The sequence below is a fragment of the Erinaceus europaeus genome, chromosome 2 (genome assembly GCF_950295315.1).
Source record: "Erinaceus europaeus chromosome 2, mEriEur2.1, whole genome shotgun sequence".
Taxonomy (NCBI): Eukaryota; Metazoa; Chordata; class Mammalia; order Eulipotyphla; family Erinaceidae; genus Erinaceus; species Erinaceus europaeus.
The window spans coordinates 9284343-9298662 of record NC_080163.1 but is presented as its reverse complement, the minus strand read 5'-3'; the positions used below and the strand labels follow the sequence as shown (position 1 = coordinate 9298662).

The following is a 14320-nucleotide window of genomic DNA, read 5'->3' as shown; positions in this document are numbered from 1 at the left end:
ATATTTAAAAACAAATATCATCCTGTAACTGCAACCTTAGGAGAACCCGGGCAGTTTCCAGTGGAGGGGGTGGGGACACAGCCCTCTGGTGTGGGGATGCTGTGGTTTAGCAAAAGCCTGGGTCACTGTGAAGTCTAATAAAAAGAAGCATATTTTAAAAAATTGATCTCCTTTGATCTCTATAATAAATAAATATTTAAAATATGTAGTTATAAAAAATTGATCTTCAACTTCTCTAACGAGTGTGTCTGTGTGTGTGTCTGTCTGTGTGTGTGTCTGTCCGTGTGTGTGTCTGTGTCTGTCTGTCGGTGTGCCTGTCTGTGTGTGTCTGTTGTCTGTGTGTATCTATATTTATCTGTGACTACGTTACCCAGAACCCTCTGCGCCGCCCTGGGAGAGGCGTTGCAGCCCGTAACGACGTCAGGGCGGGACTTCCGGTCTCCCTGCCCCGTGGCTTCCTGGGAGCGGGGCGCTGGGCGCTGGGCGCCCGGGGCAGGTGTGCATCCGGACGGCGGCTGTGTGTGTCCCAGGTCGATGGCGGCGGCCGATGGACCCCGAAGAGGCGAGTGTGAGGAAGACAGCTGTGCACCGGGCGCAGAGACGCCCTTGGGAAGCAGGCTGGGGTGCAGGGCACGAGGGTGAGGGGGTAGCAGGTTGCAGGGGTCCCGGGGTGCAGGGCACGAGGGTGCCGGGGTGTAGGACGCAGGGGTCCCGGGGTGCAGGGCACGGTGGCGCAGGGATCCCGGGGTGCAGGGCACGAGGGTGAAGGGGTTGCAGGGGTCCCGGGGTGCAGGGCACGAGGGTGCTGGGTTGCAGGGCACGGTGGCGCAGGGGTCCCGGGGTGCAGGGCACGAGGGTGAAGGGGTCGCAGGTTGCAGGGGTCCCGGGGTGCAGGGCACAAGGGCGCAGGGGTCCCGAGGTGCAGGACGCAGGGGTGCAAGGCACGGTGGCGCAGGGGTCCCGGGGTGCAGGACACGAGGGTGCTGGGGTGCAGGGCACGAGGGTGCCGGGGTCCCGGGTGCAGGGCACAGGCGTGCAGGGCATGAGTGTGCAGGGGTCCCGGTTGTAGGGCACGAGAGTGCGGGGGTCCCGGGATGCAGGGCTCTCAGGTCTCCTGTTCAACCCCCAGCACCATCAGAAATCAGAGCTGAGCACTGCTCTGTAAAAAAGAAAAAAAGGGTGGGGCAGGTAGTGGCGCACCGGGTTGAGCGCACATGTCACTGTGCACAAGGACCCAGGTTCAAGCCCCCTAGTCCCCACCTGCAGGAAGAAAGCTTCACAAAAGGTGTAGAAGTGATGCAGGTGTCTGTCTTTTTCCCTGTTTCTTTTTTTTTTTTTAATATTTATTTTATTTATTTATTCCCTTTTGTTGCCCTTGTTGTTTTATTGTTGTAGTTATTATTGTTGTTGTCGTTGTCGGATAGGACAGAGAGAAATGGAGAGAGGAGGGGAAGACAGAGAGGGGGAGAGAAAGACAGACACCTGCAGACCTGCTTCACCGCCTGTGAAGTGACTCCCCTGCAGGTGGGGAGCCGGGGTTTGAACCGGGTTTTTCCCTGTTTCTGTCTGTCTCTATTAAGTAAATAAATAGGGGGGTGGGTGCCCCTATATAGGTAGGCGCGTAGAGGGGGTGGGTGGGCACCTTGCCATGAGCGTGACCTGGGGTGGAGCCCCAGCACCCCAAGGGAGGGCTGAGTGTTTGAGGCCAGACAACCTGAGTCCCTCCTCGACAAGGCACGGCAGAGATTGGGGGCCAGTTGGATCTGTGAGGCCCCTGTGGGAGCCTGACACTCCCACCTCCCGCTCCCCACCACGTGGCTGTACGGGCCACAGTGCCAAGACCCCTGCACGAGCTGCAGCCTGTGGGGGGTGCCGTTCAACCCTGCCCCCACCCTGACCTAGCAAGCCAGTGTGGTGAGTGGCTTTGTCTTGCGGATTTTCTTTGTCAGATATTTTATTTGAGGGAGTCGGGCAGTAGTGCAGCGGGTTAAGCGTACGTGGCGCGAAGCACGAGGACCGGCATAAGGATCCTAGTTCGAGCCCCCGGCTCCCCAACTGCAGGGGAGTCGCTTCACAGGCAGTGAAGCAGGTCTGCAGGTGTCTGTATTTCTCACCCCCTCTCTGTCTTCCCCTCCTCTCTCTATTTCTCTCTGTCCTATCCAACAATGATAACAACAATAATAACTACAACAATAAAACAACAAATGTAATAAAAGGGAATAAGTAAATTAAAAAAATTTTAAATATATATATATATTTTTTTTTTTTGAGAGAGAGAGAGACAGACAGACAGACAGAGAGACACAGGGAAAGGCCCCGGGTGGTAATGTGCCTGGTTGAGCGCACATGTTCCAGTATCCAATAAATAAAGGTAAAAAAAAATTTTAATAGGGGGCCGGGTGGTAGTGCAGCAGGTTAAGCACACATGGCAAAGCACAATGACCAGTGTAAGGATCCCTGTTCACAAGAGGTGAAGCAGGTCTGCAGGTGTCTCTTTCTCTCCCCTCTCTGTCTTCCCCTCCTCTCTCCATTTCTCTCTGTCCTGTCCAACAATAATGACAGCAATAAAAGGAAAAAAAAAAAAAGTCTCCAGGAGCAGTGGATTCTTAATGCAGGTACCAAGACCCCTGGAGGCAAAAACTTTTTTAATTTAAAAAAGAGAGAAAGAGGAGCCAGGCAATGGTGCACCTGGTTGAGTGCACATGTTACAATGGACAAGAACGCAGATTCGAGCCCCTGGTCCCTCTGAAGTGGGAAAGCTTTGCTAGTGGTGAAGTGGTGCTGCAGCTGTCTCTCTGTTTCTCTCCCTCTCTATCACCCCCTTCCCTCTTGATTTCTGACTGTCTCTATGGAATAAATAAATAAAGATAATAAAACAATTTTAAAGAAGAGAGAGTGGGGACCTGGTAAGCACACACATTATAGTGCACAAGGACCCAGGTTCAAGCCCTTGGTCCCCACCTGCAGGGGGAAAGCTTTGCAAGTGGTGAAGCAGGGCTGCAGGTGTCTCTCTCCCTCTCTGTCTCCCCCTCCTCTCTCAATTCCTCTGTCTCTATCCAATAATAAACTTTAAAAATTTTTTAAAAGAGAGAAGTATATATGTAGGGAGAAAGACACAGAGACAAACCAGAGCACTGCTTCTTTTGGGGATTGTAATCTGCCTATCTGCTTACAGTTGGATTCATTGACCTTAGTGTCATCAAAGGCTGTGTTCCATTTATTTCTTTTTTGTGTGTGTGTGTTTATTTGTTTTGTTTTGTCCAGAGCACTGCTCAACTCTGGCTTATAGTGGTCCAGAGAATTGAACCTGGGACTTTGGAGCCTCAGGCATAAAAGTCTTTTGCAGAACCATGATACTGTCTACCCCTGCCCTTGTTGGTTTTTATCCTGGAGTTCTATGGAAGGGTATCTCTCTGCATTCGTCAGTGGAAGGAAGTCTATTGTGGAATCGTACTGGACTCAGGAACCAGCATTCTCCATCTGTCTGTCACTTGGGCTGAGCTGGGAGTGTTCAGGGAACCTCAGTTCTTCTCTAAGTCTGGTCTAAGCAGAGCAGGGGCTGGTGTTCTACTCTGGAATGGCCTTCTGTGGGACTGGGCTCTGATTCTCAGAGCATTGGATGTCAAGGGAGACTGGGGGCCAGGAAGGGATTGACTGACTCAAGCCTTAACAGCCTTCTCTTGTCTGCACAGAGAGTAGAAAAGATTCTGCGCAGATGAGGACAGAGGACTATTGACGGCTGGACCAGAGTGCTAGCTATGGAGGTGAGAGGCAAGGGCTTGAATTCTAGATTTTTGTGTTTAACTGTTCATATATGGGGGAGGGGGGAAGGAAGGGGAGGACTCGAAAGATGACCCCACAGTTCTCGGCCTGAGGATTGAGGGTGGAAATGTGCTCAGTTTCTTTTTTTCTCTATTTTTTATTTATTATCTTGATTTATTTATTAGATATAGATAGTCAGAAATGGTGGTCTGGGAGACGGTGCAGCGGATATAGCACTGGACTCTCAAGCATGAATCCAAGTTCAAATTCCCGGCAGCATATATATCAGAATGATGTCTGTTTTTTTCTCTATCTCTCTTCCTATCTTTCTCAAAAATAAATAAAAATATTTAAAAAAAAAAAAAAAAAAAGGTAGAGAGATAGCATAATGGTTGTACTGTCTTATGCCTGAGGTTTTGAAGTCCCGGGTTCAATCCTCTATCTCACCATAAGCCAGAGCTGAGCAGTTCTGGTAAAAAAAAAGGAAGGAAGGAGGAAGTGGAGACAGGACAGAGAGGAAGAGAGACACCTGCAGCCTTGTTTCACCACTTGTGAATTGTCCCCCCTACAGGTGGGGAGCTGGGGCTAAAACCGGATCCATGAGCCGGTCTCTTGGCTTCACGCCAGGAGCACTGCCGCCCGGCCCCCTCTCTGCTGTGTCTTTCCGACATCTGTGGGCCCCTAGGAGCTGTAGTTCACGGGTAGATTAGCTCACGGGCAGGTTGGTTTCGTTTCGTGGGGAGCCATTCTGCTTGGGTCAGAAGCCAGTAAGCACGGATGTTGAGTGAGAGTTCAGTGTTTTTGCTTGTTGCTTAGTGCCAGGGACCAGCCCCAGCATGCACCAGCTTAGCTCTGGCAATCAGTGGTGCCAGGGATCAAACCAAGGAAGGACCTTTCGCATATAAGCCATAGTGGTGGGGGATGCATAAAGCAACCACATTCCAGATGCCGCGTGCAGATTTCTTTTGAGTGAAGCCCATGATGTGGGTGTCTGTCAAGCTGTAAGGGAGGGTGGTTTGGAGAGTGATGTGGGACTGGGGAGAGAACACAGGGGTTGCATAGCAGGCCTTCATGCCTGAGGCCCCAGAGGGCACAGGTTCAATCCCTTCCACCTCCGTATACTAGAGCTGAGCAGATCTCTGGTCTTGGTCTCCCCCGCCACTTGCAAAAATAAAATATTTTGTTTTTATAGCCATCAGGGTTATCACTGGGATTTGGTCCTTGCAGAACGCCACCATTCCTGGTCGCCTTTTATTGTTGTTATTTATTTTATAGAGTGTGAGAGACACAGAGAGAGAGAGAGACTTAGAGGAGAGACACCGGCAGCACTGTCCCACTGCTCAGAAGCTTTACCCCTGCAGTTGGAAACTAGAGACTTGAAACCTGGTGTGTGGGCAGGGATAGAGAACATAATGGTTGTGCAAAGAGACTGTCACGCCTGAGGCTCTAAATTCCCTGGTTCAGTCCCTCGCACCACCATAACCCAGAACTGAGCAGTGCTCTAGTGAGAAAAAAAAAAAGGCGAGGCGGGGACTTGGTGTGTGTGCTCTACTGGATGAGCTATCACCTGGTCTCCAGATAAAGTCTTCATTTACATATTTACAACCAGAACACTGCTCACCTCTGGCTTGTGGTGGTGCGGGGTATTGAACCTGGGTCCTCCAGAGGGTTTTTACATCATCATTATGCTATCTCCCCCGCCTGCCATAGAATATAGGATTTAGATAGGTAGCACAGCGGGTTAAGTGCACATGGTGCAAAGCGCAAGGACCAACATAAGGATCCCGGTTCGAGCTCCCAGCTCCCCACCTGCAGGGGAGTCGCTTCACAGGTGGTGAAGCAGGTCTACAGGTGTCTGTCTTTCTCTCCCCCTCTCTGTCCCCCCCCACCCCGTTGAGTTCTCTCTGTCCTATTCAACGATAGCAACAACAACAATAATAATAACCACAACAATGATAAAACAAGGGCAATAAAAGGGGGGAAAATGGTCTCTAGGAGCAGTGGATTCCTGGTGCAGGCACCGAGTCCCGGCAATAACCCTGGAGGCAAAAAAAAAAAAAAAAAGAATATAGGACTTAAATTCCTGAGGACTCAGATTTGACCTCCAGCACTGTGACATGCCAGAATTGAACAGTGGTCTGTCTTCTCTCTCTCCCTCCCCACCACCTCTCTCTCCCTTTCCCTCTCCCTCTCCCTCTCCCTCCTTCCCTCCCTCTCTCTCTCTCTCTCTCTCACACACACAAACACACACACACACACACACACACACACACACACACACACACACACACACACGTCCGAAAGAATGATGTAGGGGCCAGGCAGGTGACTCAGCAGGTAGAATGCATGCCATGCATGTTGTACGTAGGAGACCCCAGATTTTACCCCAGGCACTGCATATGACAGCAGTCAGTCAGTCAGTTCCCATTCTCTCTCTCCACTCTCACCCTGTCAAATAAATAAAATCTTTTTAAAAGAAAGAAGTGATGTGGGTGGGGATAGATAGCATAGTGTTTATGCAAAAGAGACTCTCATGCCTAAGGCACCAAAGTCAATCCCCACCACCACCTCCACCATAAACCAGAGTTGAGCAGTGCTCTGGTAAAAAGAAAGAAATAGAGAGAGAGACAGAGAGAGGGGAAGGAAGGAAGGAAGGATGGATGGATGGATGGATGGATGGATGGATGGATGGATGGATGGATGAATGGATGGATAGATGGATGGATGGATACAGTGAGGAGATTTGAATCCATGGTCCAAGGGTTATGGTACTAAAGATTTTATTATTACTAAATTTCTTTATTGGGGATAATAGTGTGCCCATGCTTAACATTTCCCGGTTTTCCACATAATAGTACAACCCCCCACTAGGTCCTCTGCCATCATGTTCCAGGGATTTTTTATTATTATTATTTATATTTATTTATTTATTGAATAGAGACAGCCAGAAATCAAGTGGGAAGATGGAGAGGGGCCAGATGGTAGCTCACCTGGTTGAGTGCACATGTTACAGTGCTCAGGGACCTAGCTTGGGACCCCCACTCCCCACCTGCTTCACGGGGAAAGCTTCATGAGCAGTGAAGCAGGTCTACAGGTGTCTCTCTGTCTCTCTCCCTCTCTATCTCCCCATGGTCTCTCAGGTTCTGTCTCTATCCAATAAATATATAAAGATAATAAAACATTAAAAAAAAGAACTGCAGAAAAAGTTCTTTAAAAAGAGAGAGAGGGAGAGAGAGACAAAGTGACACCTGGAGCCCTGCTTCACCACTTGCAAAGCTTTCCCCCTGTAGGAGGGGACCGGGGGCTCAAACCTGGGTCCTTGCACATTGTAACATGTGCGCTCAACCAGGTGTGCCACCACTTGGCCCCGGTACTAAGGATTTGAAGCAGAATTCTGGTTGGTATGAAGGCCCAGCCCTGTACTCAGACCTTTAGACTGTTCAGTGTCTGCCCACCCGCCCGTCAATCTTAGCAGGGCAGAACACTCAGTAGAAAGTGAAGCCAGGTGGTCTGGGAGGTGGCGCAGTGGATAAAGCACTGGACTCTCAAGCATGAGGTCCAGAGTTCAATCTCTGGCAGCCCATGTACCAGAGTGATGTCTGGTTCTTTCTCTCTCTCTCTTCCTATCCCTCTCCTTGATAAATAAATAAAATATTTTTAAAAAGAAAGAAAGAAAGTGAAGCCAGGTGGTGGCGCACCTGGTTGAGTGCACATGTTACAGTGTACAAGGACCCAGGTTCGAGCCCCCGGTCCCCACCTGCAGGGAGGAAGCTTCATGAGTCGTGAAGCAGGGCTGCAGGTGTCTGTCTGTCCCTCTCTGTCACCCTCTCACCTCTCAATTTCTGGCTGTCTCTATCGTATAAATAAATAAAGATTAAAACATTTTTTTAAAAAGATATAAAATGAAGAACCAGACCCACACTAACCTGGTATCTGATGTGTGCGGGGCCTGGCAGGAGTGGGACAAGTGAATGTGTGACGGGAGGCCAGGCGACCCAGTGGGAGAGCTGCCCCTGTGTTGCACTATCCACTTCTTGCGGGGTCTTGAGACTGGCGACGGTGATGTGTCTCCCCTGGCCAGCGGGGGTCAGAATGAGGAGCTTTCCACGCTGCGGCCTTCCTGGGGAGGGTGTGCACAGCCACGTCTTCTGGGTTGCACTCCATTCTTCCTCCCTCCCCCAAAGGCCCCTTCCATAGCTGGCACTGGCATTTTTGGCATTTTTATTTTTTTTATTTTTTTTTAATATTATTTACTGAGTAGAGATAGAAACCAAGGGGGGAGAGGGAAGATAGCAAGGGAGAGAGACACAGAGATAGACATTCATAGCACAGCTTCACCACGCGTGAAGCTTCCCTCCTGCAGGTGGGGATCAGGAGCTTGAACTCGGGTCTTTGTGCACGGTAACATGTTTTTCTGCTCCACTGATTGTACCTCCAACCAGTCCTGCACTGATATATATATATATATATATATATATATATATATATATATATATATATATATATAATTTATTTAGTGATAAGAGGGGTAGGGAATGAGAGAGAGAAAGAACCAGACATCACTCTGGTGCATGTGCTACTGGGGATCAAACTCAGGACCTCATGCTTGAGAGTTCTCTGCCCCACCTCCTGGACCACTGGTACTTTTTCTTTTTTAATATTTATTTATTTATTTATTTATTCCATTTTGTTGCCCTTGTTTTATTGTTGTTGTTATTGATGTCATTGTTGGATAGGACAGAGAGAAATGGAGAGGAGAGGGGGAGAGAAAGACAGACACACCTGCAGACCTGCTTCACTGCCTGTGAAGCGACTCCCCTGCAGGTGGGGAGCAGGGAGCTCGAACAGGGATCCTTACACTGGTCCTTGTGCTTTGCACCACCTGTGCTTAACCCGCTGCGCTGCCACCCAACTCCCCACTGCTACTTTTTCTTACATCTTCACACAGGTTCCCTGCTTTTGCCCTTTTTTTTTTTTTTGTACAACTTGTGTCTTCATGTTCCGTAATCCCTGCTGCCCCAAGCCTTCATCAAGGAGAGTTTGATGGTCTGAGAGTCTTGTGGTAGCCTTATAAATACCTCCTCATGGACCTTTTCCTGGCTGGAAGACTCGGTCTACTCTCATAATACCTCTGAATCTAAATCCTGCCTCCTTCTGCCATCATTTCCTTGGGCTTGTATTTTTAATTGTGTTCATGGTCACTGTTTATGGAGTTTATTGGGTTGTTCCTACAATGCATTCCTGATGTTCCCCATTAGATGTATTGATTTATTTATCTATTGCCGCAAAGGTTATTGCTGGGGCTTGATGCCTGCACGATGAACCTACCACTCCTGGCAGTCCTGTCTCTTTTTATTCCTTTTTTATAGCACTCCTCACTCCCCCCCCTCCTTTTTCCCCTTTTTGACAGAGACAAAAATTGAGAGGAAAGGCTGGGGAGACAGCATGATGGCTTTGCAAAAGGCTCTCTTGCCTGAGGCTCTGTAGTCCCATATTCGATCCCCAGAACCACCATCAGCCAGAGCTGAGTAGGGCTGTGGTATTTATCTTTCTCTATATCTCTCTGATAAAACTTAAAAAGCAAATAAACAGCTTTACTAAAAGAGAAAAAGAGAGGAATTGAGCAGGAAAAGAGGTGGTATAGGAGAAGAAAGTTTCCTCCTGCAGGTGGGGACTAGGGGCTTGAACCCAGTCCTTGGGCATAGTGATATCTGCTCTCTACTCTGTGTTCCACCACCTAACCACCCACTTTGTATTTCATTTTCTTTTCATCTCTCTCTCTCTCTCTCTTTTTTTTTTTTTTTTTCTTCTCATCTCTTATTGAGAGAACTGCTCTGGCATGCTTTCCCTCTGACTTTCTGTGTCTTTCCTTTCTGACATGTGTCTTTCAGATTCTGTCTGTTTGCTGAACTATAGCAGAGGAAAGAACTCTTGAGTGCCAGTAGGTCATGGATGGACCCTGGTGAGCAGGCGTTTCACAGAGAGTTCAAATAGCATCAGATCCTGTGTTGTGTCCACTCCTGTTTGGTGCTCAAGCCTTGGATCTCATTTCTTTCCTGACCTGGACACTCAATGCATGTCATTTCTTTTTTCTTTTCTCTCTCTCTCTCTTTTATTCTCCTCCTCCTTCTTTTTTGTCTTTTTTAAAAAACATTTTATTTATTTGTTTATCTGATAGAGGGGACCAGGCAAGTGACATACCCAGCGTACCCAGTTAAGCACATGTAGTACTAAGCTCACGGACCCGCACAAGGATCCAGGTTCAAGCTCCCGGCTCCCCACCTGCAGAGGCGATGCTTTACAAATGGTGAAGCAGATCTGCAGGTATCTGTCTCTCTCCTTCTCTATCTCCCTATCCCCTCTCAATTTTTCTCTAGCGTATCCAATAAAATGAAACAAATGGCCACCAGGAGCAGTGGATTTTTGCCAGAACAAAGCCCGAACAGTAACCCTGGTTGAAAAAAAAGAGAGGGAAAGAGACAGAGGGTCACCTGCCACATGACTTCACTACTGGCAAAGTTTTCCCCCTGCAAGTGAGGGCCAGGGCTTGAGTCCAAGTCCTTGGGCATTGTAACATGTGCAATCAACCAGTTGCATCAGTGCCTGCCCCTCCACACACACCCATACACACTTGTCATCATTTCTCTTCTGACACCCAACCCATGGCATCCACACTTTATTATAGTGCTGTCCCTTGGTATTTTTGTTTGTTTGTTTGTTTCGTTTTTGTTTTTTGCTTTGTTTTGTTTTTCCCAGAGAACTGCTTAGCCCTGGTTTATGGTGGTACAGGGACTGAATATTGAACCTGGGACCTCCAGGGCCTCAGACATGAAAGTTGCTTTGCATACCCATTATGCTTTACCCCCTGCCCTGCAGTATGCTTCAGGACTATGCTGACATGTCATGACATGTATTCTTAAAATAGTTCTTGAGGAAGAAGGATGACAGAGGACCTAGTGGGGGTTGTATTGGTATATGGAAAACTGGGAAATGTTATGCATGTACAAATTATTATTGTTTACTGTTGAATGTAAAACATTAATTCCCCAATAAAGAAATTAAAAAAAAAAACACAAGTTCTTGAGGCTGGGCAGTGGCACACCTGGTTAAGTCCACATATTACCAAGTGCAAGGACCTAAGTTCAAGCCCCTTCTCCCCATCTGCAGGGAGGAAGCTTCACAAAATGGTGCAACAGGGCTGCAGGTATCTCTCTTTCTCTTTCCCACTCTATCTCCCCTTCCCTCTCAGTTTCTCTGTCCTATGAAATAAGTAAAAAGAATTTAAGAAAAAAAATTTTTTAATAGTTCTTGAATGCGAGTTTCTAGTTTTCTAAATCAGATTTTCCTGTGCCTGGACATAAATTCCTGGATAGCACTCACCTCTCACCAATAGCCAGGACCTTTCAAAAAGCTACATGCAAAGAGTAAGTTAAAGATTCTATCTGCTTCTTCCCAAGCTATAAATGCCCTGCATGTGTCTTTGATTATGAAACTCCTCCATTCGATGGCTAAAACCCAGTCCTGCACTGTAGCTCTTTCCTTAACCTGATCCCCAAACAGCAGCCCTGATAATTCCCTGGACTCAGTTCTGGGCAGATTAGATATTTCTGAAGGTGTAGCCCCTTCCCACAAAGTCAGCAGTTATTTCAACAGCACCTGTCTTGTCTTCAGGTTGTTGGTGTGAAGCAGATGATAAAGAGGTACCTTCTGGGAAGAGCATTTCTGTAGTAGCGTCACACTACAGCTCTTCCAAGGCAGGTTCATCTACACAGATAACTCAACCCTGTGACACAGGTAGCCCCATTCTGAATGATACCTTACGCTACTGACTGAAACTTCATACATGCAGAGCATGTAGGAGACAGTTCCAGCTCGATGCAAACCTGAACTCAAGGCAATGCCATGCAGAGAAATCCTTTAGAAGCCACAAAGGCAAAGTCTCCTGTGTCGAGAACAGTAGCGTTTTCATATAACCTCACCTGTTGAGAAGCCCTTTCCATGTGAGGAAGAACAGAAGAAGAACATCCAGGCCAGTTTGGAGAGTCATCAACAAAAAAACAACCACAGTAAGAGGAAGGAAAGACACGTTGAGAGTGGGGAGGCCTTTCACACTGGAGAAATGCACTACAAGTGCAGTGAGTGTGGGAAAGCCTTCAGCCGCAAAGACACTCTTGTCCAGCACCAGAGAATTCACACAGGAGAAAAACCATACGACTGCAGTGACTGTGGGAAGGCTTTTAGCCGCAAAGCCACACTTATCCAGCATCAGAGAACCCATACTGGGGAGCGTCCTTACGAGTGCAGCGAGTGTGGGAAAACCTTCAGCCGCAAAGACAACCTGACTCAGCACAAAAGAGTTCACACTGGAGAAATGCCTTATAAGTGTGGCGAGTGTGGGAAATACTTTAGTCATCACTCCAACCTAATTGTACACCAGAGAGTTCACAATGGGGCAAGACCTTATAAATGCAACGACTGTGGGAAAGTCTTCAGACACAAATCCACACTGGTCCAACACGAGACCATCCACACCGGAGAAAATCCTTACGTTTGCAGCGATTGTGGGAAGTGCTTCGGCCACAGATACACCCTCATTAAGCACCAGCGAATTCACACGGAGGCCAGGCCTTTTGAGTGTGTTGAATGTGGGAAGTTTTTTAGTAGGAGCTCTGACTTCATCGCACACCAGAGAGTCCATACAGGTGAAAGACCTTTTGTGTGCAGCAAGTGTGGGAAAGATTTCATCAGAACCTCCCACCTTGTTCGGCACCAGAAAGTTCACACTGGAGAAAGGCCATATGAGTGCAGCAAGTGTGGGAAAGCCTACGGCTTGAGCTCCCACCTCATCCGGCACCAGAAAGTTCACCTTGCAGGCAGGCTCTAGGGGTGCTTTCAATGCAACGGGACAAACATGCAGAAGAGCTCTGTCACTACACATAAGGGGGAGACATCAATGAGATGTTGGACCTCACATCTGAATACGAACCCCTGGGGAGGAACCTGATGGATCCTGGGTACAAGGCAAGCTCTCAAGGGTCAACATTGCACTTCCAGGCCTCTTGGGTTCTTTGTTAGATCTGTCATTCTCAGTGCCAACGTCTGAAGCCATCTCAACTTCTCCAGCCTAGCTTCCTAATATTCTGAGGGAAGGCAGAACTTTGTAGTCTCTCTCCAAACTGTATTATAAGAAAGCTGAGTTACGGGGCTGGGTGGTGGCGTACCTGGTTGAGCACACACATTACAGTGCACAAGGGCCCAGGTTCGAACCCCGGTCCCCACCTGCAGGGGGAAAGCTTCACAAATGGTGAAGCAGTGTTGCAGGTGTCTCTCTGTCTCTCTACCTCTCCCTTCCCTCTCAATTTCTGACTGTTTCTGTCCAGTAAATATAATAAAAATGTTTTTAAAAAAGGGGAAGAAAGAAAGCTGAGTTACGGGCCATGTGGTAGTGCAACTGGTTGAACACACATGTTATAATGTGCAAGGACCCAGGTTTGAGCCCCTGGTTCCCATTTTCAGGGGAAAATCTTTGTAAGTGGTGAAGCAGTGTTGCAGCTGTCTCTCCTGTCTTTCCATCTCACACTCTACCCTCTCAATTTCTGGCTGTCTCTACCCAATAAATAAAGATTAAATGCACCAGCAAAAAAAAAAAATGTTTTACGTCCTTCATGGACATTGTTGTTCTCACATACTTGTGACAGGTGTTTCTTTTATGCCCCCCCCCCACCTCCTTTTTACCAGAGCACTGCTCAGCTGTGATTTATGGTGATGCTGGGGATTGAACTTGCAGCCTCTGAGGTCTCAGGCATGAAAACCTTTGACACGATCTTGGTGCTATCACCCCAGCCTGTACAGGTTTTTTGTTTGTTTTACCAGAGCACTGCTCAGCTCTGGCTTATGGTAGTGTGGGAGATTGAACCGGGGACTTTGGAGCCTCAGGTCTGAGAGTCTCTTTGTATAACCATTATGCTATCTACCAACCCCCAACTCCACCTTATGACAGGTTTTTCCAACCTCCAGGTCACCCAACTGGTTGCCCCCATGTGTTCTGGTTTGAGCAATAATACAGACTTTATGATTACAGTCACCTTTAATTTCATGGGTTCTTTTTGCTGTTAGGGAAGATTTGAAAAAAAAATTTAGACTGACGGACTGTGGGAGCTATTCCACCGAGCCTTTGTGCCTTAAATGGAACAGAAAGTTGGACAGGGGGCAGGGGAGACAGCATAATGGTGATGCAAACAAACTGTCAAGCCTGAGCCTCTGAGGTCCCAGGTTCAATCCCTCAGCACCATCATCAGCCAGAGCTGAGCAGTGTTCTGGTAAAGAAGGAAGGGAAGAGAAGAAAAGAAAAGTTAAATTGGACAGGGCAATTCTCGGTCCAGTTTTGGTGTTAATTTTCATTGCTGACAAAAACTTCACAAACCAGAATCTAGGGCCTTATGGACCTGAGTCTGCCTGGATTCCATTTGAGGGCCTAGATAACACCCTTCAGGAAGGTGCAGTTGTAATCACCCATAATGTGTTTTGCTGCAGTAGCCTGTACTGAGAGTCTCGTTAC

At 47.9% G+C, this 14320-nt stretch overlaps 1 protein-coding gene across 4 annotated transcripts in view; it reads left to right on the top strand.

Annotated features, from left to right (window-relative positions):
• Positions 1–429: 429 nt before the first annotated feature.
• Positions 430–14320, top strand: part of LOC107523593 (zinc finger protein 211-like) — a 50967-nt gene continuing 37076 nt past the window's right edge. The window contains exons 1-3 of one of the 4 annotated variants that reach the window (XM_060176690.1): positions 452–568; positions 2290–2371; positions 3693–3764. In XM_060176690.1, the coding sequence (XP_060032673.1) occupies positions 3759–3764 (6 nt within the window). In that variant the 5' untranslated portion in view covers positions 452–568; positions 2290–2371; positions 3693–3758. Of the gene's footprint in view, positions 569–2289; positions 2372–3692; positions 3765–14320 lie in introns of all 4 variants that reach the window. The other 3 variants (XM_016195079.2, XM_060176700.1, XM_060176707.1) reach the window with 3 other exon arrangements.